We start from the raw sequence: 25,031 nt of genomic DNA, 5'->3' as shown, positions 1-25,031 counted from the left end.
AACATCTGATCAACCATTGGGTGACCTTGGACAAGTCATACTCTCTTAGCATCAGAGGAAGACAAAGGCAAAGCCCTCTCCCAAACTGAACAAATCTTGCCAAGAAAACCGCATGATGGGTTTGCCTTAGGGCAGTGGTACTTAACATTTTTACCCTTGGGACCCCCTCCCCCCTTTTACATCTTCATGTGTACCTCACACCACACTCAGATAGGAATAAATTAAAATACTTTGTTTATTTAGTGTGCGTATTTTCATGCACACATTAATGCATTTTAATATTTTAAAATTTTATAAGAAAATAACATTCTTCAAATTAAAACAATTTTATTTAAGTAATATTTAACTCAACTTATGTGTAAATTTTACACATAAAAAAGTTTGAGAAAAGGAGGAGGAGAAGCAGGAGAGATCAGAGCCTCTGAGTCTTCTGTTTCTACCAAGCAACTCTCATATCCCTCCACACTTTGGTGGTCCCTCCCCACCATTTCAGAACCAGCGCGCCGCCAGAAGAAGCTCCATTTCAGAACCAGTGATTTAGGGTAATTATAAGTCAGACATAACTTGAAGTCACACAACAACAACAACAACAACAACAACAACAACAACACCTTAAACTAGAAACAGGCTGAGTGTGAGAAAAAACATGAAAATTTTGTGTTTTGGATGAACTCCGTCTGGATTCGAAGTAAAAACTCAATTGGACAGTGTTAATATTAGAGAGTACTCTGATCTCTCTCTCTCTCTCTCTCTCTCTCTCTTTTTTTTTTTTTTGATAAAATTACCAGCTTGGTAGATGAAGGGAATGCTGTGGATGTAGTATATTTTGATTTCAGTAAGGCCTTTGACAAGGTTCCCCATGCATTCTTGCAAACAAGCTTGTAAAATGTGGGCTAGACAAGGTAACTGTTACATGGATTTGTAATTGGTTGACTGGCCGAACCCAAAGGGTGCTCAACAATGGCTCCTTTTCATTTTGGAGAGAAGTGACCAGTGGGGTCCCACAGGGCTCTGTCCTGGGCCCAGTGCTATTCAATATCTTTATTAATGACTTGGATGATAGTATTGGAGGCATTCGTATTCTACGATTCTATGTATTTATTGCTTTTTAAAAACTACAATAAATGGTATGTTTTTCTCGGAGTTTTAAAATGACTTTTAAATAATTATCTCAACCAAAGTTGCTAGATCAATAGAAAATGAAATGTAGAATAGTTTAATGAAAAAGTAAACAAGTATGTTTATGTGTTAATTAATCAAGCAGATTACATAACACATCATAGCATAGTCTGACTGACCAGACCATGTCGTATTTTGATTCAAAGCAGCCAGGCCAAAGGACATGAATAACATTTCTGTGCTATGATGGCACTGAAGGCGAGAAGCCCTATTTGTATCTTCATCTGGAATATGTAAAATAATACAATAATAACAATAGCCCCATCTGCATACACAGTGTTACTGGAGGCACATTAGCAGCCTATGGGTGCCAATATGTTCCTCTGGAAATACAAAACAGTTTGACTTCCTATTAAGGACTTAATATCTAAGTGGTCTGAAAACAGATTGGAATGAAACAGAGCCCGCAGGGTCTCATCTTGTTGGGGTTGTTTTCCTGTGCAAAAATAGTTCAATTCCTTCAGGCTGCAATTACTGAAATGGGAAAAATAAAGGAGCTTACTTAATATCATGGGGCTCTCAGAACTGCAGAGGGAGAGAAAGGAGCAGAGAGAAGTGTAGTGAGTTCTTCTGCTACATTCGGAGCACATGTATATATCTTTTACTGTAGCTGATCAGTGGGAATGTGTGAATTTTAAAAAATTATATTTAACATTTTAAATGTTGCAATGGTAATCATTTTCTTTGACACGGAGACCAAAGAGAGAAACACCTTCATTACAGTAGGGGAAATTGCAAATGAAATTGCAAACAACAAACTACAAACAAATAATGCAGTTTGGGAGGAATTCATATGGCACTTCTGATAAGCAGTCTCCTGTGACCCAGTTACAATAGGTAGAGTCTGTGGCTTTGTTAGTTTCCAAAATAAAAACCTTCTAAAGATTACCTTAAAAAGAGAGTTGGTAGCTTTCATTTTTGATGTGATATGAGCCAACATAGTGAACTGGTTTAAACATTGTACCGTGAAGTCAAAGGCTTTCATGGCCGGCATCCATAGTTTTTTTGGGGGGTTTCAGGCTATGTGGCCATATTCTAGAAAAGTTTATTCCTGATGTTTCACCAGCATCTGTGACTGGCATCTTCAGAGAATGTTCTTTGAAGATGCCAGCCACAGATGCTGGTGAAACGTCAGGAATAAACACTTCTAGAATATGGCCACATAGCCCGAAAAACCCACAAAAAACTATTGTACCCTGACTTTGGACATCATGTTTCAAATGCCCACTTAGCCATGGAAAGCCATTCGGCAAGTCACAGACTTTCCACCTCAGAAGAAAGCAAAGATACTACTACTACTACTACTGATAATATAATATAGTTTATTTATACCTCCTGCCTCTCCCATGGATTGAGGAGGGATTACAACCTTAAAAGACACTTAGTACAATTTACAATCAATACAACAATAAAATACTAACACTGAATTTACCAAGAATTCCTATTAGCTCTCTAAAAATTAATGCATCATGTCAAGAAAACCTTGTGATAGGTCCCACTTAGGATTGTCAAAAATCAGATGCAATTTGAAGACAGTAACAACAACAAACAACAAAAACACTAGTTGTCCAGAGAGCCAGAGGGGTGTGGTGGCTTGAGTGTTGGACTATTATTCCAGAATACCAGGGTTCAAATCCCTGATGAACTGTGGAAACCTAGTAGGTGGACCTTAGCAAAGTCACATTCTTTCCTTCTCGGAGGAAGTCAATGGCAAATCTCCTCTGAACAAATTTTACCAAGGAAACCCATGATAGGTTCATCTTAGGGTCACCATAAGTTAGAAATGACTTAATAGCACACAGCATCAAAGTATCTGTCAACACATATCTCTCCCATATGTTGGACCCTGTATCTTTGGGATTGGAAGAACAAGTCTGGACCTTCTAGACCCAGCATCTTATGTTGCATTTACACTGCAAACATCTTGAGGGTTCTGTCTTTGTATATACAACTATAGGAGTGAAAATGGTCTCTCAGCCTGGAAACCTCCACAATCAGAGTTCTAGGTTCTATGGAAGGTTTCCCCATATTAAGGCTCTTTTTTCACAGATGTTCGTGCCGTATGCATGGGTGGTAGGGAAGGGACCTAGTTGGTTCACATGATATTTGAGAGGGGCTAGTCAGCAGAATTGTCCTTGCCTTTAAGTGTTGGTTCAATACATTAGGTAGACGTCTGAAGAGGACAGATCCTGCAAGGCAGAAAGAGTATCAAAAGAGAAAAAAAAGAAAAGGGAAATAACAAAAGATAATATTTTTTTGCCTATCTTCTAATATCTCATATCACACATGAAAAGGGGTAAAGCATTCTCTCAAACAAGCCATTTGGAGGAACTATAAATATAGCCTGGCTTTTAGAAGACTGCAGACAAGGATAGGATATGATTATGTCAGGCAAAGACTTATGGTGCATAAGGGTGTTTTAAAGGAAAAAATTGTTGCACCATACACATACTGTACTGTGGGATTCTGATTTACTTACTGTGCCTGTACCTTTTCCCTGGTGTTTTGAGTCACATTTCGTGATATGTAGATGTGTTCAAATTGGAGGAAGAAAAAGTCCTCAGCACTGAGAATGTGAATTCAGTGTTAAAGCTCCACAGAGATATCAGCAAAAAACATAACAATTACCAAATAAGATAATTGGCATGATTTAGTGGTGGTAGTAGATGGTCAAGGGTACAGTTTATTTTTGATTTAACTTTTTGTTCCTAAGAACCATTTATTGTCAAATGGGGAGAGGGATTTCCTGCATGCAAATACAGATGCACATACATACCAGTATATCTCTGTGATCATGCATGTGTGTGTGCATGTACACACATACACACAAACATCCACACCTCAGTGCTGCCCCATCCCCAGTAATCTCCAGTGCAATTGCTGTTTCACTGCTGCTACTGGCAGCAAGAAAAACAGCAATATCAGAAACAAAGGGATAGATTTGTGATTTGTGGGTAAATGACAGCCCTTGGAAACTGCTCACTGTGCATTTTCTTTTGCACTCGAAACAATACTCTGGTATTGAAAGCTTCCTAAAAGTTCACTAAACAGTTGATCTGCCAGCTTTCCTGGCACTATCTTATTCTGTAAATATCAAGGACTCAGATGCCAGATGGATAGAAGGGACAGCTGCCACGGTTCAGCACCTTTATCTTTCTTCATGGTCCCCACAGGTAAAAACATGATGATGGCTTTGAAGTTCCTTAAAAGCAATGGAATTTTGTGTGGTTTGAATTTAATCCCTTGGGTTTAAAATGGAGAATTATCTTAATTAAACAGGAGCTAATTATTTATCCCAGGGTTAACTGGCTTCTTTTGATCATTGATGGAAACCCAATTATGTCTCAGTTAGCTGTGGTCTAGTCCATTTAAAAAGTAATTTTAACTGCCTGTAACACATGTGCAAATATTTGTATCAGCACTGGAGCAAAATATATTTGAATTTCAAAGAATTGACTTTAAGCAAAGCTTATCAAATAAGCTTGTTCAATTTCTTTTCAGTTTTCTCTAAGTCAAATGAGTTGTTAAAACCTCTAACCTGAATATAAATGAGTTAGCCAGAATTAAGATATAAAATGGATGGGTTCATTTTTGCCTTTTAGCACATCAGAATTATCTCCTAAATTCTAAAAAGCTATTAGAATTTCTACCACTACTACTGTACTGGGGAAAAATTGTAATCATTTTTTCTCTCTAGTCTCTCTGCAGGGGCTTTGCCTTTGTTTTGATTTTTGGGGAACAAGAAAACAGTTTCTGTTTGTTATTCCTGATCCATTGTTTGTTGGTGTTGAGAAATCTACATAACTGTGTATACAAACACTGTGTTTCCATAAGAAGAGTCAGGATGTATCAGACCAAAAAAAAACCTTTATTCTGGCATTCTGTTTGCATAGCATTCCACCAGTTACCATCTGAACCTTACAAACAAGTGTTAACAGCAGACGTTCTGCAGTAGGTAATATGTACGGGCTTATAATCTCAGAAACATATACCTAATATATCCGGTAGTAACTGATAGCCCCACCTTCTATGACTTTGTCTGGTCACACTTTTAAATTGCCCAAGATGTCAGCCCTCATTACTACTTGCAGCAATGAATTCTAGTTTGATAATGGGTGGGTCTACACTAGCCAGAATATTTGAGGCTGCCCCTGGAGTATTCTGGCCCTGAAACTGCCTCAACTTCCCACTACCACCACCACCACCACCACATTACCTGCACTACCAAGTAACACTGGGTGGTTATCTGTATAGTGTCATGCTGTGCCATCTGCTGCCATCACCTGTGTGAGTCCCTCCTTCTGAGGCCAAAAATGAAGTGGCCAGCATCTACCATATGCCTGGGTGCCTCATTGTGACCTCAGAGGAGCAACTTGCACCAGCTGCTCCAGTAATGAGCAGCACAGCAGGACTCTGTGTAGACAGTCACCTGTTGTGATTGCAGAGTACTCTGGCTCTTCTGGGAAGATCTGGAGCAAATGGTGAGTGATTTAAAAGCAGGTTAAGGGAGGGATAGTCCAGACTTGCTGTAGGCAGTCCTCAGTCAAATCGGGCCTTGCGATGTCAGAACAGGGTGACGTGAGGGCAGGGGGAACCTGCAGCAAATGGTCCATTCAGTCATGCCCCATGTCTCTTGTCAAGAAATCCTTCCTTTTAAGTATCCTTTTAACTATCCATCATGGAACTAAAGTGGAAAGATTATTAGGACTATATATTCTGTACAAATAATTTTAAAAAATCTAATGACTTTATTCTACTCAAATAAAAGTGGATCAAATTAGTGATTTTACATGACCAGTGTTTTTACATGCTGAAAACATCTTTTGAGAATAATGTCAGTAGAACAAACCTGGCCTCCCATAGGCTTATATGTTCTCCCTCCCTCACAAATAAGTTTCTCATGTAGATTAATCATTGTTTAACATGGTGACCATACGCTAAACTGTGATGTATTTTAACTGTGATTTTTTTGAAGCAAGACAGCTTCATAAACCTTGTCTCTGTGACACTCTTTAGATATTTAAGGAGTGTAATCATGTCACCCCTCAGTCTTTTTTTCACTGGTCTGAACATGCCGAACTCCATCAACATTACTTCATATGTTTTGTACTCCATAACTCTTATCATTCTTGTGGTCCTTCTCTGTATTCATACCAGATACTGTAGTCCATATCTTTCTTAAAATGAGGTGTTCAGAACTGAATGCAGTACTCCAGAAGAGGTCTGACTAGCATAGAATATAATCATATTATTTTCCTTTTCTTGGAATCTGTAAGTTTGTATGTGCCTTCAAGTTGCTTGTTGATTTATGGTCACCCCATTAATTTCATAGGGTTTTCTTAGGCAAGGAATACTCAGTGATTTTGCTACCGTATATACTCATGTATTAGTCGACCTCATGTATAAGTCGAGGGCAGTTTTTGGATCCAAATCATGGATTTTGATATGACCCATGGATACGTCGAGGGGCAAACACTGGAGGATGTTACAAAAGATCTAAAGGGGGGGGGGACAAAGCACCACTTCCCTCCCTGTATCTCACTCTCTGGACCTCTCCCAAGCATCAGTCTCAGCATGGAAAAGGGGAAACAAACCTACACACACACACACACACACACACACACACACACACACAAACTCTTCCCCTTAGCAAAAGCATCTCCAAGGCACATGGCTTGTGAAAAGGAGGACAGACCCCACTGTCTCTCTGCTTGTCACCCCCAGGACTCCCAAGGCTCATAGCTTGCAGAAATGGAGGACAGACCTTTCTCTCTGTGTGCTTCTCACCCCCAGAACTCCCAAGGCTCATAGCTTTCAGAAATAGAGGACAGGGCTTTCTCTCTCTGTCCTTCTCACCCCCAAGACTCATAGCTTTCAGAAATAGAGGACAGCGCTTTCTCGCTCTCTCCTTCTCACCCCCAAGACTCATGGCTTTCAGAAATAGAGGACAGGGCTTTCTCTCTCTCTCCTTCTCACCCCCAGGACTTCCAGGCAAAATGGGGTACAAGCCTGGGCATACTTTCTTTGTGTTCCTTCTCTCAGCAGCAGCTTGTTAGGTCTGGCTCCGCACGAAGGCTGAGAGCCTGGGAAACAGACACACATACACACACACACAGAGGAGGAGAGGAGAGCCGGTGCCGGGGCTTCAAACAGGGAGCCGTTACAAGGCTACAGAGGAAGGTGGGCACTTCTTCTTTCACAAACTTTATTAGCATTAACTCATTGACCCTTCCATAAGTCTACCCAGGATTTTGGAGTTCATTTTGGAGCATAAATTTTTCGACTTATAGTTGAGTATATATGGTAGTTCCTTCCTCTGAAATGTAGCCTACAGCACTTGTTATTCCTTGATGGTCTCTTATTAACGTACTAACCAGGGCTTCCTCTGCTTAGCTTCCAAGGTCAGACAGTTCTATTAATGCAGGTTAAAATATTATTTCCTTGCTGGAGCATCACACAACTGGGATTCACAGAGTATCCCATGTTGGCTCTATCTCCTGGAGATGTACAGTGACAAAAACAAAATCTAGACCCACTAGAGAAGCCAACTATCAGCACTGTCTGAGATACTTGACCTCAGTGGTAGCTGTCTACACAGCAGAGTGTGGAACCACAAACTCACTTAGTAGTATTTGCCAATATTGCACTGACTGAGCTTGAATGATGCACAGACACAATTGGATTTGTCCAAATGTCCTTGGAGGCTTGTATCACTTATTTCAACATATACAAATTATATACAAATACTCCTGTAATTCTCTCTAAGATTCAGTGTCTGTTATACAGTAAATTTGCTCTCTGCAAACAACACAACAACTTCTCTTCAGCCCACACCTGCCCTGGGTTTTAGAGCACTTATATAAACTTATATGACTAAGGGCTGAAACCTGGTGTTACTTCTTCTTTACACCTGAACAGACTATTTTATACTCTCTTAAAGGGACATTTTTACCAACATTCCAAGGTCTTTTCACATGTAGTACTGTTGAGCCAAATATCCCCTTCCCATAAGTGCAATTCTGGGGTTTGGGTTTTTTTTTTTTTTTTTTGGCCTAAATGTAGAATTTTGCATTTGTCTGTGTTGAATTTCATTCTGTTAGCTTCAGCCCAATTTTCTAGTTTATCAAAGTCCTTTTGAATTCTGTTCCTATCTTCCAATTTGTTATCTACTCCTCCCAGTTTTGTGTCATCTGTAAATGATAAAGATTCCTTGTAACCCATCATCTAAGGCACTGATAAACATTGAGGAGTTAAAGCCCCAGGACACAACTGTGTGGCACTCCACTAGAGACTTCTCTTCAGTTTGAAGTGCAGCCATTGATGATGACTTTTTGAACATTATTTTCCAACCAATTATGGATCCATCTTAGTTCTCAACTAACCAATCTCATATGGTTGTTGAGCTGATAATGTCATGTGGGAAACCTTGCATCCTGAACAAAATGGAATAAATGTGGAATGAATGACTTATTTTACACTGTCAAGACTGAAGCTTGTTTGATTTTAGTTTATTGTTTTCTGAATAAATACAATAAATAATAACAGGAATTTGTGCAATCTATTTTCCTGCTACATCTTCCCCTTTTCTCTGTGCATGTGGGTTTCTTACCACTGACTCATCGACCTCAGCAGCAGACTTCCTCTTTATGAGGAACTGCTCAGGCCTTTCGTTCATTATCTGAAATAGTGTCAAAGTAAGAATCATAACATCACTGAGATTGTCATAAACATAAATAATATTTTTGTGACTATTTCTATTAAACATCACATCTGAAATGGCATGTAGATGCTAAAGTAGCAGCAAAAAGAAAATGCTGAGCGAAATCAATAAGTCATCAGATTCATTTAAACAGTGGTTGAGAGAAGCAACATTTTGCAATTTAAAAACATGCTTCAAGTATGTCTGTTTATCCTGGTGAAGAAAATCTGTTGGTGTCAGAAAGAAAATACAAGCATACAAGATAATGAATAATGAATAATGGCTTGAGACTTGCTTGGCTGCATGCAATAATGTGTGCCAACATTGAAAAGCCAACCAGACATGAAAAGTATAGGATGTAAAGCCATACACTTGATTATTGTGGGGGAAATATCACTTGGAGAAGAAATTAAAGTTCCTCTAAGCGTGCAGACTTTGGAGATTCTGTATGAAACCATGGACCAAAACACACTGCACATATAATCCAGTTTGAGACCACTTTAACTGCCCTGGCTCAATACTAGGAAATTCTGAGTTCTGTAGTTTCATGAGACATTTAGCCTTCTCTGTCAGAGAGCTCTGGTGCCACAATAAACTACAATTCCCAGGACTTCCTATCCCTCATCTGGGACAGATAATGCGGTCTCAAACTGGAAGATTTCTGCTTTTGGACCCATGTGTGCAAAACATACATTTTGAGGCTTCTTTGTCCTGTTTTTGTGCAACACTCAAAAGTGCTTTCACTGGAAAGATGTGTGAGAAGAATAACTGTCATATGAATGTGAAGAAATCTCACCAGATTATCCTTGATGAGATTGTTTGTTGATATTTCCTTATCTCCTGCAAGTCTTCCCATCAATAGCACAAAAAAACAACAACAACCCCACCCTACCTTTCTTTAAGAGCAAGATATCTGTAATTTGTGCATCATGCCAGTGCATGATATTAGTTTCTTTTCAATTTGCACATACACACAGGAAGCACAAAAGGCTGGACAGACTGAATTTAAAAATTTGCTTCCATCCATGCTTCCGATTTTTAAAATTCTATGTAGCAGCTAATGTAGTTTAGCAATTTAACAATTTGTGCAAAGATCAATTTTGTAAATGCAAAAATTCTCTTAAGCCCAACAGAAGATACTGTACAGTTCTCAGGAGAGGAGGACCATGTATTTTCTTGTTCTTCCCTGCTAGAATGAGGTGGGCAACTGTGGCAAGTTTGGAGCAGCAACTCACTGTCTCTATTTTGGCCAGGAAAAGGCCAGCTTGGAGATTCTGGGGGTATCAAGAGCTACAAAAACATCTTTAGGAGCAGTATGGAGCACCAGGGGGACACTTTTCCCTTCACTGCACTAGAACGAGAGAAGCAAGGATTTATATCCCTAACCACCAAACCAACATACTTGGCTCCCCAATGCTGATGCTGAGTGACTCCACTGCTTCTGCTGACAGCAACCCTGTTACTATTACTCATATTAATGTGAAGCTGATATTGAATTTAGTATCAATATAAATATTCATTGATATCATATTCAGTATAAATGTTGTACATTGACTTAATATAGCTTCTATGCCCCCCTGCCTTCTGTGATTCTGTGTTTCCTGACTGTATTTATTCATATGCTTTGGTCCTATTTCAAAGAGTGGAATGTGAGAATTTGAAATATAGAGCTTGCTGGCCTTGAGATCTTCCTTGGACCCTAACACTATAGTTTCAGTGAGTATGCTATCTGTGTTTGCTTCCAGATGGAGGCATGGAAAAGGTCATTTACTTCACACAGTAGGAAAGAAAAAGTTAGAATAAATAATGCATACACAGCACACAAAGTAATAGAGGTGTTGCTCAATAGGGCCCAAATCTAGGTTTCTGTGGTCCAGCTGCCTGTCCCACCATATGAAACATCTTGGCCCGTTACAGACGGGCTTCCGCACCCCCCTAACCCTAGTGCACGCTCCGCACGCACAAAATGGTGGCAGCCATTCCACATGGCCGCCGCCATGACGACGTCATGACTGTGCCGCCTCTATACGGGGCGATGCGGACGTGATGTCGTCGCTCTGCACCAGGGCACTTAATGCGCCCTTAGCGCAGAGCAGGAAGGAGCTCCATTTCGGAGCTACTTCCTGGTTTGCGCCGCTGGGCGCAGCCTTCACACGGCTCCGCCCAGCAACACAAGGGAGAAAGGGGCCAAGCAGCCCCTTTCTCCTCCTCCCCGCCGCCGCGGGGTGTCCTTGGGGCTTGAAGCCCCAAGGACACCCCTTTCCAGGCTGCGGGGAAGCAGCCTTTTGCTGCTTCCCCGCAGCCCGGAAAGTGGCAGATCGGGGCCTCAGCAGCTGCCGGTCTAGCCGCTGAGGCCCCAATACACCGGGGAAAGGGGCGGGTGCAGATCGCCCCAAACGGGCGGTCTGTAACCTGCCCATGTCTACCTTTTTTCCTCTCTCTCCTCCCACTGCCCAGAAGGAACTCAATCAGTTCTGACTTCCTGGGCTATCTTAACAAAGTTGCCACTTGAATTTTAAAGTGCAAAATGCACTTTAAAATCTATTCATGCAGTCCCAAGTGTCAGGTTCACAGATTTTGTCACCATCCTAAGCAGCGAACTACTTCCACATCTTTTACAAGTTAGTTAATGAGGAGATACAGAAAAGGTTATGCAGTGTGGTTACATAACAGATCCCTCCTCCCACTTCCTATAATTTGGAAATTGGCAGCAGGCTGTCAAGACCACAGCCCTGGAGAAGAGTTGCTGTTTCCATCAAGAAAGCAAGCAGGTAAGGTTGGCTAGAGAGTGGCAAGGGGAAGAAAAACAGAAGAAGCAAATACTGGAGAGCACCAAATGGTATCTGCAGGGGGAAAGGGAAATTCATCTCCCAGTGCTCAGGTTGTTTTTATTTTTCTATTTTGGAAAAAGCCCAGCGTGTTTCAATCTACATGTATATTTCAATGAGGCTGCATAAATACATAAAACAAATACCAATATGACTACAAATTGAAAATCAAAAGACAACATAAAACATTATAATACATTTTAACTTTTCTGTACTGCTTAAAGCCAATATGAAATTTGTGGAGCTGAAAATCTCATTGCATTTGCTGAACTGACAAGAAACAAGTGAAACAGGCTCAATGTTTTGTTTTTTTTTAATTTTAGCAGATGTTCAGGGGGAAAAAAGGTGAGGAAGAGAAGTACCACAGTAAGGTTAGTGGTGACAGGGAATTTCAGCATGCAGACAAGGTTTCCTTTCAATCTTTTTATATTCTTGTGCTCCAATTTCCAAGCTGGATTCAGAGTTCTTCCTTGGCAAATCTGCAAGTGTTGCATAACCTAAAGAAAGCACCCGTTCCCTGTGTAAGGTTGACAAGGTAGTGAGGACTAGAAAGTGCAAAGGTATCAAGAAAAGTGTTGTATAAACCAATACATAAAATCATAGAATCATATAGTTGAAAGAAACCACAAGGGCTAATCCATGTCCATTCTGTCATTCAGGAATACACAGTCAAAGCACTCCTGACAGATGGCTATCTAGCCTCTGCTTAAAAATCTCCAAAGAAGGAGGCTCCACTGTACTCCAACTTACTGTCTGGAAGTTCTTCCTAATGTTTAGGTGGAATCTCTTTTATTGTATTTTGCATCCATTGCTCTGTGTTGTAGTCTCTGGAATGGCAGATAACAAACTTGCTCCATCCACAATATGACATCGCTTCAAATAATTGAACATACAGTGGACCCTTGTTATACATTGGGGTTTGGTTCCAGATCCCCTGTGGATAATAAAATCTGTGGATACTCAAGTCCCATTAAATATAATGACATAGCAAAATCGTGTAGTTTATAAAAAATGGAAAATCAAGGTTTGATATGTAAAATATATACTTTTTTTGAACATTTTTAAACCATGCTTGAATCCATGTATAAGAAATCCGTGTATAAGAAGGGCTGACTGTAGTTATGTCACCTGTTAACCTTTTCTTGCCCAGGCTAAACATACCCAGCTCCTGAAACTGCTTCTCATAGGGCATGGTTTCTAGACCTTTCATCATTCTCAAGCTATCTTATATGTGAGGCTGGCACTCCCCCCCCCCCCCCCCCCATATGCCAGGGACTGTGCTCATTTGTTACAACTGTTTCTGTCTTTTCTGGAAATTCACCTGGAACCAACAACCAATAGTTGTGTTCCAGGCTCTGAATTCAACCCACCCTCACTACTCACTAGCACTACTCACTAGCATTCCTATTTCATTCTGAGGGAAATGAAAAATAACTTTGCTAAATTGAATGGGGTAATTTTGGATCCTTGCTGGATAAATAATTTTGTACATTCCTAGAAATGCCTACAGCGAGTTTCTCATGACTCTTATGAAATGTGAATGGGGAAGGCTGTATGTGTAGGAAGTTCAGGTATAAAACACAGCTATCAGTGGCATTAAACCATGATGTAATTTATTATGATTGTTTCATTTCAGAAGGTATTCTGGCTTGCAATTTTTGGTCAGACATATATTAAATGGTAGAGGGGTATGTGTGTGTGTGCGTGTGCGCACACACATACACACACAGAGAGACATTATATGCTCAATATATTTAGGATTATAAAAGTAATTAAAAGCTGGAAATAAAGTGCTTCAGTAGACACACAGAGTGTAAGACTTTTTCATCAGCTTGACTCCCTTTAGATTTAAAGTCATTATTTTTGCAATAAAACCCTAAGCAGTTTATCCATTGTACTGAATTTCCCCCTTGAAAACCCCTAGTAATATGCAGATGTTAATATTTAGACCCAGGAGGGATCATAGAAGCCAATAATGCTACAGAGAAAGTGGTATGCCTTTTAAAAAAGAACACCCAAGCGATAACCCCCCAAAATCCAAGAACCCCCTGTCAAAAAGTAGACAGATCTACTTGGGACAGATACCTTAGAAAGCAAAAAAACAAATGGCTAATCCTGTTAATGTATACTTCAGCAATCTCCATTGAATTCAGTTGTATACTAAATGCTAATATTCATCTGTGCTGGAGTCGGGAAACCTCACCAAGTAGTGGAAGCATCTTGAAAGGATCTCCAGCTCTTCACTAAGTGTTGCAGCAAGGGCTATTCTCATTTCCACTTAGTTGAATAAAGAGAGCCAGTGTGGTGTAGTCGTTTGTGTGTTGGGCTAGGGCTCTGGGAGACCAAAGTTCAAATCCTTGCTTAGCCATAGAAACCCACTGCGTGAGCTTGGGCAAGTTACTTACTCTCAGCCTTAGAGGAAGACAAAGGTAAACCAACTCTGAAAAAACGTGCCATGAAAATCCTATGCTAGTGTAACTGCAAGTTGGAATTGATTTGAAGTTGTGTAACAACAAAGTTAAAAAGAAGATGGAGGTCTGACCTGTCAGGAAACAGACAGGAAAGAGATAATTTGCCAAAAAGGCAAATGACTTTCTTTCCCTGCTTCTAAATACCAGTGCTCCTAAAGAAAACAGAGAGTTACATTGAGTGAATGGACTCTCATCATATTGTTAAATCAATTGGCAGCAGCTACACAAACTGAACATTTTAAAAATGTAAGAAAAGAATACTACAATGATACACTGGTGTTGTGGTGTCATTCCTTCTCTTTTGCAGAACAATGACACTTTTCTTCCATCCAAATCTGGTCTCATGTGGCAAAATCCAGTTGTTTGACTCCAGCGTAATAATAATAATACTAGGGAATTAGATTTTGTATTAAATATTCCAACAGGAATTATTGCCCCCTAGTGTCTGTCAAACTCTCTCTTGCTCGCTTTTTCCCCTCCCCTCTTATTTATTTCTTGTGCATTGTGCCAAATAATGTATAAAGCATGGCAGGGGGAAAGAATAGAAAGAATTTGTGCAGGAGACAAGGAAGAAAAATGTGCATTGTTGTTGCTTTCTCATTTAAGTATTTGCAGAGCCTTATTGGACTTATTGATAAAGTGAGCCTAATCCTAGATAATGTGATAACAACTCATAAAGATGTTTATGCTGTGCTGCTGGTATACTGAATGTCTTTTCAGAGCCTCCCAAGCCAAGACAACTTTGTGTAATCTGTCTAATTAAGTGGATTTCTCACTCTTAGCATCTGAGCAGTGTTTAATTGCAAAGGCATTCATTTTAATTAGATTAATTTTCATGCCCTACTTTTAGGTCCTAGTTGAGTGATATGTGGCTTTACATTTTGATGTGCAAAGAAGGCTCAGTAGATCTGAAAACTATGCATGTTCTTATTTGGAATCAAATCTATTTTATTCAGTCCCTTCCAGTAATTATGCATAGGAATGTAGTTTCAGCATACAGACTATTCACACACTCCAGGCATCCCAGAGTTTCCTTTTCATGTAATGTTTTCACAATTATATTTTAAAATATTCTGATCTAAAATACAACTGCCCTTGAGTCAGCTTTGACTCAGGGCAACCCTATGAATGAAACATCTCCAAGACTCCCTCTCCTCCACTGCTCTGCTTAGTTCCTGCAAAGTCATATTTGTGACCTCTTTAATGGAATCCATCCATCTGGCATGCAGCCTTCTGCTCTTTCGACTTCCCTCCACCTTTCCTAGCATTATTGTTTTTTCTAATGAGTTGTGCCTTTTCATGACGTGGCCGAAGTATGACAGCCTCAGCTTCATCATCTTGGCTTCCAGGGAGAGTTCAGGTTTGATTCGTTCTAGGACCCACTTGTTTGTCTTTTTGGCTGTCTACGATATCCCCAACAATCATCTCCAGAACCACATCTCAAATGAGTTGACTTTCTTCTTATCTACATTTTTCCCCCCACTGTCCAGCTGTCACATCAGTACATGATGATGGGGAATACTATAGCTTGGACGATTCTGACTTTAGTGTTCAGTTTTATGTCTTTACTCTTTAGAATCTTATCTAATTCCTTCATAGCTCCCCTCCCCATTCCTAGTCTTCTTCTTATTTCTTGACTGTACTCACTGTTCTGAACACTGTTTGATCCTATGTATGGGAACCCTTTAACTATTTTGATTTCCTCATTGTCTAAGCTGAATTCATTTATTCTTCTGTGATCATTATTTTTGTTTTCTTTATGATCAGCATTAAGCGTGTCTTTGACTTTTCTTAGTAATTATTCCAAGTCTGTGACTAGTAATATGGTGTCGTCCATGTATCTTATATTGTTAATATCCCATCCTTCTACAATGTACAAGAGTGCTTAATATTACTTGATCTCTGGAACATTAGGGGAGGCAAATAAAAGTGGCAGCCATAAGCCATTTGAGTTCATATCACAAAGAAACAACAAAACATGCAAAAACAATTTTGTAGAATTATGATTTAAAACATGGTGGCCAGGACACTAATCAAAAGTGCTTTTGGATCCTGACAGCCTTCATAATATGCTCTACAGTGGCATTGATCCTGACCATATATAGTTCCTTCGTGTACATGTTATTAGAACAACTTTGGGCTGTGCCATGCGGTGACAGCTCCATGATGCATTTGCTTTTCAAATAGATATCTTTACAATGCAAAGACATTAAAGCTACAAAGCCATAGTACAGTTGTTACTACTCATCTCTTGTTCTGCAGTGGTTCTTAGTTTTATCTGAGCACTGACCTGAGTATATCTGGTAAGTACATTAACAGTGCATGTGCCAAAAACTTGGCAGTTTGACAATGTCAGATACATAATGCAGAAACATTTGTTCTATGAGTGCTGCAGATTTTATTGTGAAGTTGCCTTAAATCAATAAGTTTCAGGTGCTTTTTATGTTCTTGGCTCTAGTGCTGTAAGGAATTTCTTCCGTAATACTCCAACTCTGTGGGAACTTCGATGATCGCAATGATATATTTTTCCATATGTCTCTCCCCACTCAAAATTTGATATAATCAGTGACCTAGTAATAAATTATCATTGAGGTGTAATAACATATATTTCTACATCTGTCTTCACATTTACTTCTTTACATACTGATTCTGAGATATTTTCATTAACTTTTTAACAAATCATATTACAGTTGAACATCCACGGATACTTTCTATCAGTTGGATATTTGTTTCCCATTACTAGCAGTGCTGGGGAAGTACTGTTCTTTTTTTGGAAACATAGGCGGGTTACAAACGGCCCTCAAGGGTCCGTTTTCCCGCCGCCGCCATTCGCTGCATAGGGAAGCCCCAGCTGCCAGACCGCAAGGTTTCCCCGCGCAGCAAAAAAGGAGCGGCGAAATGCCGCTCCTTTTTGGAACACGGAAGTGGCGCCGCGAGGGGTGGAGTGCGTCCTCGCGATGTCACTTCCGCCGCGACACGTCTGGACGCACAGCTTCCAATACGTCAACATGGCGGTGCCCATGTGGATGGGCACCGCAAAAATGTACGCGCTCTGTGCGTACTGGGAGGAAGGGCTGTCAGGAAGGTAAGAACCTTCCTAACCCTAATACGGCCCTTCCTAACCCTAGTACGCGCGGAGTGCGTACTTTATGGCGGTTTGTAACCCGCCATAGGCCTGATGCAGACAGGCCAAAATAAAGCTGCTTTGAGTCATTTTGCAGGTATGCTGTTTAAATGATACATGCATCCCAAGAGTCCAGAAGCCGCACCAAAGCCATGCTCCAGTCCTAAGGTTTTGTCTTCACTCCAAAGAATTTCTTTTAATTAAGGCACAAAGATGAGGCAGCCTAGAACTGTTGTTAATTTCTGGGTGGGAATAGCTGTATTTCTGATGGATCTCACTTGTTGCATAATGATTTCCAGAAAAAAAATGACTGTAGGTTACCACCAATTAGGGTTAACATGCAGTAAGCTTTGGGGACACCTTGAATCCTGTCAACAAAAGCCCCTTCCTTTGCTCTATCTCAGGAGTGGGGTGAGGGAGAACTTTAGGTTTTATATTTCCATAGAATTCAAATCTTGCACAAACTTGAAAGCTATCCTTAGCATACAAAGGGGTAGCTGAATAAGCATTTGCTCCAAGCACATGGTTTGAGTGAGAAATTCCAGATGCCTTTTATACCCATAAAACCAAATGCCCAGTGCAGAGGTTGCTGAGCTGCAACCCTTACCATTCTCCACCATTAACTATGCCACTTAAAGCAGCTGGGAGTTGCAATTTAGTAGTCACACTATTCTCACTTGTGATGTATATTAGCAAATTATATGGGGAAAAGAGGAAGGAAGGGAATGAAGGGGTAAACATTAAATTACCCTCAGGACTTGTAAACCAAGTCATTGTAGACTAGCTGGGTTTTAAAGCTTAAACTACTGTACTCTGGGTTTCAAGAGCAGCTGGTCATGTGTGATGACCTGGACTGCGCCCATTTACTCTTGGCCAGCAGTCTGTCTGGTGCAGAGAAACATATGTGAGTACAGTATGTTGAATGTAAGATGGCAGTAAGATTTCTTTCCACATCAATGGAAAAAGCTGGCTGGCATGAACAAAAGATTGATATGGTCCTGCCCACAGTTTTTGGTAGATGGCCAGCCACATGTCCCACAGCTACTGGAATTACAGTACAGCTGGTAGGTAATCAGTGTAGAGTCTTCTTTCTGATCCCTTGGGCATTGGGACTTCTTGCCAATGGTTCCTTCTCTAAGTAACTTCAGACATTTTTTATAAACAAAGGTTTTCCACCGCACTTTGCAGTAGGATATTCAGGAAAATATATTTAAATAAATGAATAAATTTGAATAGAAGACATGTTATGGGGACTGGCTGATCAACAGCTATGTACTGATGTAAGGTGTTTCACTATATTATGATATTTCACATCCCATGAAAATGTTTGAGTGCTGAAACAAGTGAATATTTCTAGATGTCACTTGTATTTAGGCAGTGCATAAAAAAAACCATACATAAGTTTACTAAAATCTTTTTAAATTGAAGCCAAAAAGTGTTACCAGCAAGATAGCGATAGAGATAATCTGCTCCACATTTTTTTAAAAGAATCAAAGAAAGAATTGCAGACACCTTTAATTTAAAAAACAAGACAAAAAGCTAATAGAATTGTGTACATTTTTACACAAATGACACCTCCATGGAGTTCAAAGGCTGTGTATGATTGTAATTTTAACATTCTTTGTTCTTTCGTCTTTTTATAAGCTTTTTGAAAATGTTGTAACACCACTATAGGTTTTAAATAATTTTCTTCCTGTTGTGATAACTTGTGGTTTTCATTTATTTCATTGGGAGCAAAAGTAAAGTTACTGAGATACACTGGGTTCAGTGCAAATTCTGGAAATCTGTGATTTATAGCTTTTACAACAAGGGATTGAATGCTTGTGATGCAGTGGAAGCATTTATGCCTGACTGAGTTAATAAATGCTTTGGTGTGAGAGAAACAGTTTATATCTATGGCACCCTTCTGTGGAAGGGTCAGCTAGGAAAAAGGTGTCCTCTGACTTCTTTCCAACTCCATTTTGCAGAGACTACCAAAATCATAATTCTGTGTTGTTGTTATAGATTTGTTTCAAAGGTTAGTGTTGATAGTATTTTTTTAAATCATGAAAATAAATGCAAGCTTCCCTGGATACTGGTCATAAGCAGAAGAAATACTTAGGTTTGGCAAGTAGGTAGAACCAGGCAATATACCTCTGACCACCTGAGGTCATTGTTGTTGTTGGATGATTGGAAATGGAGGAGTGGACAGAGGCTGCTTTAATGTGGAGGTTGGTGTTTGCTGTCAAGTTGATTTTGTTTAATGGCAAACTTATGAATGAGCCCTGGTTATTGCCTGCCCTGATCAGGTTTTGCAAATTCAGGCCCATGCCTTCCTTGATTGAATCAATTCACCTGTGGTGCAGACTCTTTCTTTTCTTACTGCCTTCCACTTTGCCAAGCATTATTGTATTTTACAATGACTGATGTCATCTCACTATATGTCCAAAATACAACAGCTTCAGTTATGTCATCTTTTCTTCTAGGAAACATATTCAGGTGTAGCCGTTAAGCAAAATAAAACAAAAATCCAAAATCCACAAAAGAGCAATACATTTATGGGCTAATCAAAATGCACAAAATACATCATATAGACTTTTGAAACTCAACTGGTTTCTTCATCAGGCAAAAGAGGTCTAAAAATATTAGAGAAAAAGAAGAAAATAAGTCTTTTTAGCTGCCATAGAGGCATCCTAAACAAGATGTGTAGGCAGGTGATTTTTATGCCATCACCCCCCCCTCCAAACTTTTCTTTTTCTTCTGTGTGATTTTTAAACATGTTTTGCCTGATGAAGATCCTTTCTGCACCTGACATAATTCTGGGGCCACTCCCAGAGCATTGTGGTCTCTAATTGGCTCCAGATCGGCCATGATGGCAGCCACACATACTGGGCCAAACTTGGTGTCACACTGTATCAGTACTGCTATCTCATCTCCTGTCCCCAGACTTGCTGCTATTGTACCTGCAGGAGTTCCAGGAATAGGCTTCTCCTAAGAATGGACTCATTTGTGCAGCCAATGAGAAGACAGGGTAGAGGGACCCAGCCATGTGATTGGGGGTCCCTCTATTCTCTCTTCTTGGTCGCACAGGGGACCCCACTCTTAGATGTGGTGTCTCCTGGGTGTCTTCTGGGTGACAGGGGCACTGAGGTGACTCCTCTTCCCTTTCTCTCCCCCAGGGACCCTGCTGGATTGGCCTCTTAGACGTGCTGGGAGGTCTGTCCACTGAGCTCCTATTGGTATGTGGCAGTGGCCATGGCTCTAAGAACAGGCCATCCTCTTTCTATTTTCTACTCAGTGTGAGGAAGGGGGATGGTGTAGCGCCTGGCATGTGAACAACCAGCCAGTTCAATTTGGCCTGATCCAGCTGTTGGTATGCAACAGTCCCCTCCTCCCCCTGGGTTTTGGGGAAACACGGGGCTTCCTGTGACTGTGCAAAGTCAGATTAATGGGGAAGAACCATGGTATTTCATTGAAAGTTGCAGTGTGTCATGAGATCAGGCAGGGCCTGCATCATAGTGGGAAGGTTGTTTTTTGTTGGGCTTTTGTTGTTGGTGATTTTTTTGGCTCATGCAGACAGGATTGAAGAAGCCAGTGGAGCTTTCATAGCTTGCATGATGCATTTTGTGCATTTTGGTTGGCCAGTTTTTGGAACTCAGCAAAAAATATGGATATCCTGTTGTTCAGAAATGAATGTTTTTGTTCAGAATCCGATTCTCATTTCACTTAGAGCTGACCTACCGTTAACAGTTTAAATCCATAAAATGTGTATTTTTACATTTAAAGTGATGATCCTTTTAAGTTCTCCTAGCAATACAGAAGTAATTGCAAAGAAGTGAAATGATCAATTGTCATTACACTGAGAACATTGAGACTTTGGTCCAAAACACCTTGCAGAAATAATCCAGTCTGAGGTTGCTTTAACTGCCCTGGCTCAATGCTAGGGAATTCTGGGAACTGTAGTTTTCTGAGACATTTAGTCATCTCTGGTGCCAAAATAAACTACAATTCCCAGAATTCCCTAGCACTGAGCCAGGGCCATTAAAGTGATCTCAAACTGGATTATTTCTGCAGTCTTATTTTGGACCTATGATAAAAGGCTAATGTAAATCTTAAATGCTTCATTTCAAATATATCTTATGAAAGTAGAAATTAGATTTATTAAAGTTAGCATCCACAAGAGAAGAGCAGACTGCATCATTTTGGTTAATCAATATGGGTTTTGTGTGTGGATGGAATTAGGATTTCTTAACAGTAATGCCTTATTTCTTTTTCTTTGTTTAGCGCCTTGTTGAAGCTGCAGAAGAGGCTCACTTGAAACATGAATTTGATGCTGATTTACAGGTAGGCAGACCTTGTCATTTTAAGATGAAAGGACTGGACCCAAAAATTTGTTCCATGTATATCAACAGTTGTTGTTTTTGTGTGCCATCAAGTCATTCCTGACTTATGGCGACCCTAAGGCAACACTATTATGGGGTTTTCTTCTTCAGAAGAGGTTTGCCATTGCCATTCCCCTGAGGCTGAGAAAGTGTGACTTGTCCAGTGAGTTTCCATGGCTGAACTTGGATTCAAATGCTGGTCTCCAGAGTCATAGTACAACGCTCAAACCACTACGCCACCCATGAAAGACGAATTTCATTTAGAAAATGCTTCTTTCTTACAGAAGGTTTCTTTCTTGAACTGAAACTCCCTCTATTCCTCCAATGGAACTTCTGGATCCAGTTGTTATCTAAGGTGCAGTACAAACCGCCAACAAGCGGCGTTCCGACGCCAGCATTAGGCTTAGGGAGTGAGCACCATGTACATGCTCCCTAACCTTAATACATCATGGCACCCTGACATGGCCACCAACATTGTTATATAAGCTCCACCCGGCATCCACACGGTGCCATGCAGCACTTATGTAATTATTGCGCCAGTGGTGTATTTGTCACGCCGCCGCTGTGGCGTAAAAATAACCTGCTTTTGTGGGTTCTTTTTCCGCCAGTGGGAAGCCCCACAATTTGGCGGCTGCAGCTTCCCGCCAGTGGAAAAACTGCCGCTGTCAGTCCAGACCTTCAAGAAGATATGTACCGGGCCTATGTGTTTTATTTATAGAAGGCCTTAATAGCCTAACTTCTACAGAAAGGAAAACTGATGTCATTTAGTCATTTTGCAGCTATCATGCAGTACATCATGGATTGTGATGAGATCTATTACCTATAGTTGATGTTTTATCTTTTCACCAATTCTACTGACATTTTCAGCTTTGTTGAAACACTACAAATGATGTGTAGTTGCTAATGGGATTTACGTAAGTGTTGACTCACTGTAATATTCATAAGTCTAGAAATTTTAATAAACTCTCCCCCCAATCTGGATCAGCTTATCCATGGTTCAGTGTAAATATTGCACTTAAACTCTTATTGAAAAAGGAACCATCCCCTTATCTGAGTACAATGTTGGAAGATGAGAGCTTAGTCCACCCTGGGAGCACCTAATAGAAGCACCAATATCACCTACTTTCTCCACCGTGGCTCCACTTTTGAGCTTTTTGAATGTGTGGACAGGAAAATGACAACAATGGCAGCTCTTTGGTCTTGACAAATCCAGGCTGGCTCCACACTGGGGTGAAATAGATGCTGAAAATAAGCAGGTTTCTGGCTGGCTTTCAGGCAAGGCATTTAGATGATAAGGCTTGAAGCTGGCCAGAAACTGCTCCCAAGCCATGCTACAGCGAGAAATGCTGGACTCAAAAGGAGCTGGATTTTTCTTCTTCCCAGAAAGTACGACCTTCAACTGCCACAACACAACACATCTAAATGCCACAACACAAGAGCTGCTCTAAAGGGGTCCTCTTTCCTAACTCTAACTCTAATTGTGCATATAAATACACCATCTCAGGAATACATACAGAAACTGTGACACCTCTCAAGGAGATAAGTAAAGCATACACAAAACAGACAGTAGTCCAGAGTCCGGTCCCAAGGTCACACGATAACAGTCAGTCACAGCAAAGGGCAGAGGCAGGAGCATAGTCACAAGGCAAGTCCAGAGGTCAGATAACCAGAGATAATAGCAAGGAACACAGGGACAACAAAACTGCAAAACAGATTGTTGGCTGTAAAGAATCTTTGCAGCTGGAGTCTTTTAAAAGGCCTCCACATCTCTCAGCTGAAATCTATTAGCTCTCATCTTGGCTTCTTGCCTGGATGATAGCTTCAAATACTCCTTGGCTTGTCTTCTCCCCACAGGTCCTAGCACCTGCAGCCTAGAGTCTATAGATGTTCCTCCCTCTGCAGCTTCTTGAGTTGCAACTTCCTCAGCCTTCTCTGGAATTGCAGATTCAGGCAGCCCCAGATCTGCTTCTGTCCCAGACTCCTCCACAACTACAGAATCCGAATCTGACTGTGCTTCTAAGTCAGGCCCAGGGCAGTCCATGGCATATACCTAGCTCCCTAAGTCTCTCCTTATAGGGTATGGTTTCCAGACCCTTCACCATTTTAGTCTCCCTTCTTTGGACACAATCTAGTTTCTCAACATCCTTTTTGAATTGTGGTGCCCAGAACTGGACACAATATTTCAGGTGGGGCCTAACCCCACCAATGAAACTATTACTTCCCTTGATCTACATACTATACTTCCATTATGTAGCCTAAAACCACATAGGCCTTTTTAGCTGCTGCATCTGTCTGTTGAGTCATATTCAACTTGTGGTCTACTTGGACTCCTAGATCCCTTTCACATGTAGTCTCATTAAGGCAGATGTCCCCCATCCTGTAATCTATGCATTTCATGTTTCCACCCTAAGTCCAGTACCTTACATTTCTCCATGTTGAATTTCATTTTGTTAGCTTTGGATCAACTTTCTAGTTTATTCAGGTCATTTTGAATTTTGATCCTGTCCCCTGGGGCATTAGCTACTCCTCCTAATTGCTAGTTTGCACTTTCCTATGATTATATTAATATGGAATGGATTTATTTCAAAATGGTATAGTTCTGACTAAAAGCGATATGACAGAGAACACCAAAGTTTAAGATGAGAACAGATTTGAAGGACCCATGGATCCCACTCCAAGGACGTAGCCAGGATTTTAGGAAAGGGGGGGGGGTCCAGACTAAGTGCTATCATTATAAGTAAAGTCACAGTGCTTGGGCATGGTGGTGCAGCAGCACACATCATTCATTGTATCTAATGGACGGGGGGGGGGGGGGCCAGACCCCACAGACCCCCCTCCCTTGGCTATGTCCCTGCCTACTCGGAGTCTGGATATAATTTGAATTGGAATCAAATGCTAGAGCAAAGGCCTTTTCAAATTCTTTTGTGTGATCAGTGTTAGAAATCAGTTACTTAAGATCACTGATCACATTTCCTTTTCTAATTCGTATGACTTTGCTTTTGTGTACCAAGGCATTTCTGATTTATGGTAACCTTAAGGTTTTCTTGGCAAGACTTGTTCAGAGGGGGTGTGCCATTGCCATTTTCTGCATCTGAGAGAGAGTGGCTTGACTAAGTTAATCCAATTTTCATGGATGAGCAGGGATTTGAACCCTGGCCCCCAGAGTCATAGTCCAGTGCTTAAACCACTACACCAGGCTGGCTCTCATAATCATATGCCAGAAAAAGCTAAATTTATAATCCAAAGAAACCAGACACACCTTCATAGAACCTATTATTCAAGAATAAAGAAGGCACTCTTCTTTTGTAATTCCTTAGGTTTTAGAAATACTGATGAAAGAAGCACTTTAAGGTTAAAAGCCGTTTGCCT

At 40.6% G+C, this 25,031-nt stretch overlaps 1 protein-coding gene across 2 annotated transcripts in view; it reads left to right on the top strand.

The window, feature by feature from the left end:
• The window catches only part of CACNA2D3 (calcium voltage-gated channel auxiliary subunit alpha2delta 3), a 726,617-nt gene that overhangs the window by 198,270 nt on the left and 503,316 nt on the right, over positions 1 to 25,031 (top strand). For both annotated transcript variants that reach the window (XM_042453686.1, XM_042453685.1), the window contains one exon: positions 21,565 to 21,624. In XM_042453686.1, coding sequence (XP_042309620.1) covers positions 21,565 to 21,624 — 60 coding nt within the window. The remainder of the gene's footprint in view (positions 1 to 21,564; positions 21,625 to 25,031) is intronic.

Source organism: Sceloporus undulatus, chromosome 2 (genome assembly GCF_019175285.1).
Source record: "Sceloporus undulatus isolate JIND9_A2432 ecotype Alabama chromosome 2, SceUnd_v1.1, whole genome shotgun sequence".
Classification (NCBI taxonomy): domain Eukaryota; kingdom Metazoa; phylum Chordata; class Lepidosauria; order Squamata; family Phrynosomatidae; genus Sceloporus; species Sceloporus undulatus.
The sequence above is the reverse complement of the archived record's forward strand: the minus strand, read 5'-3'. Positions and strand labels throughout refer to the sequence as shown.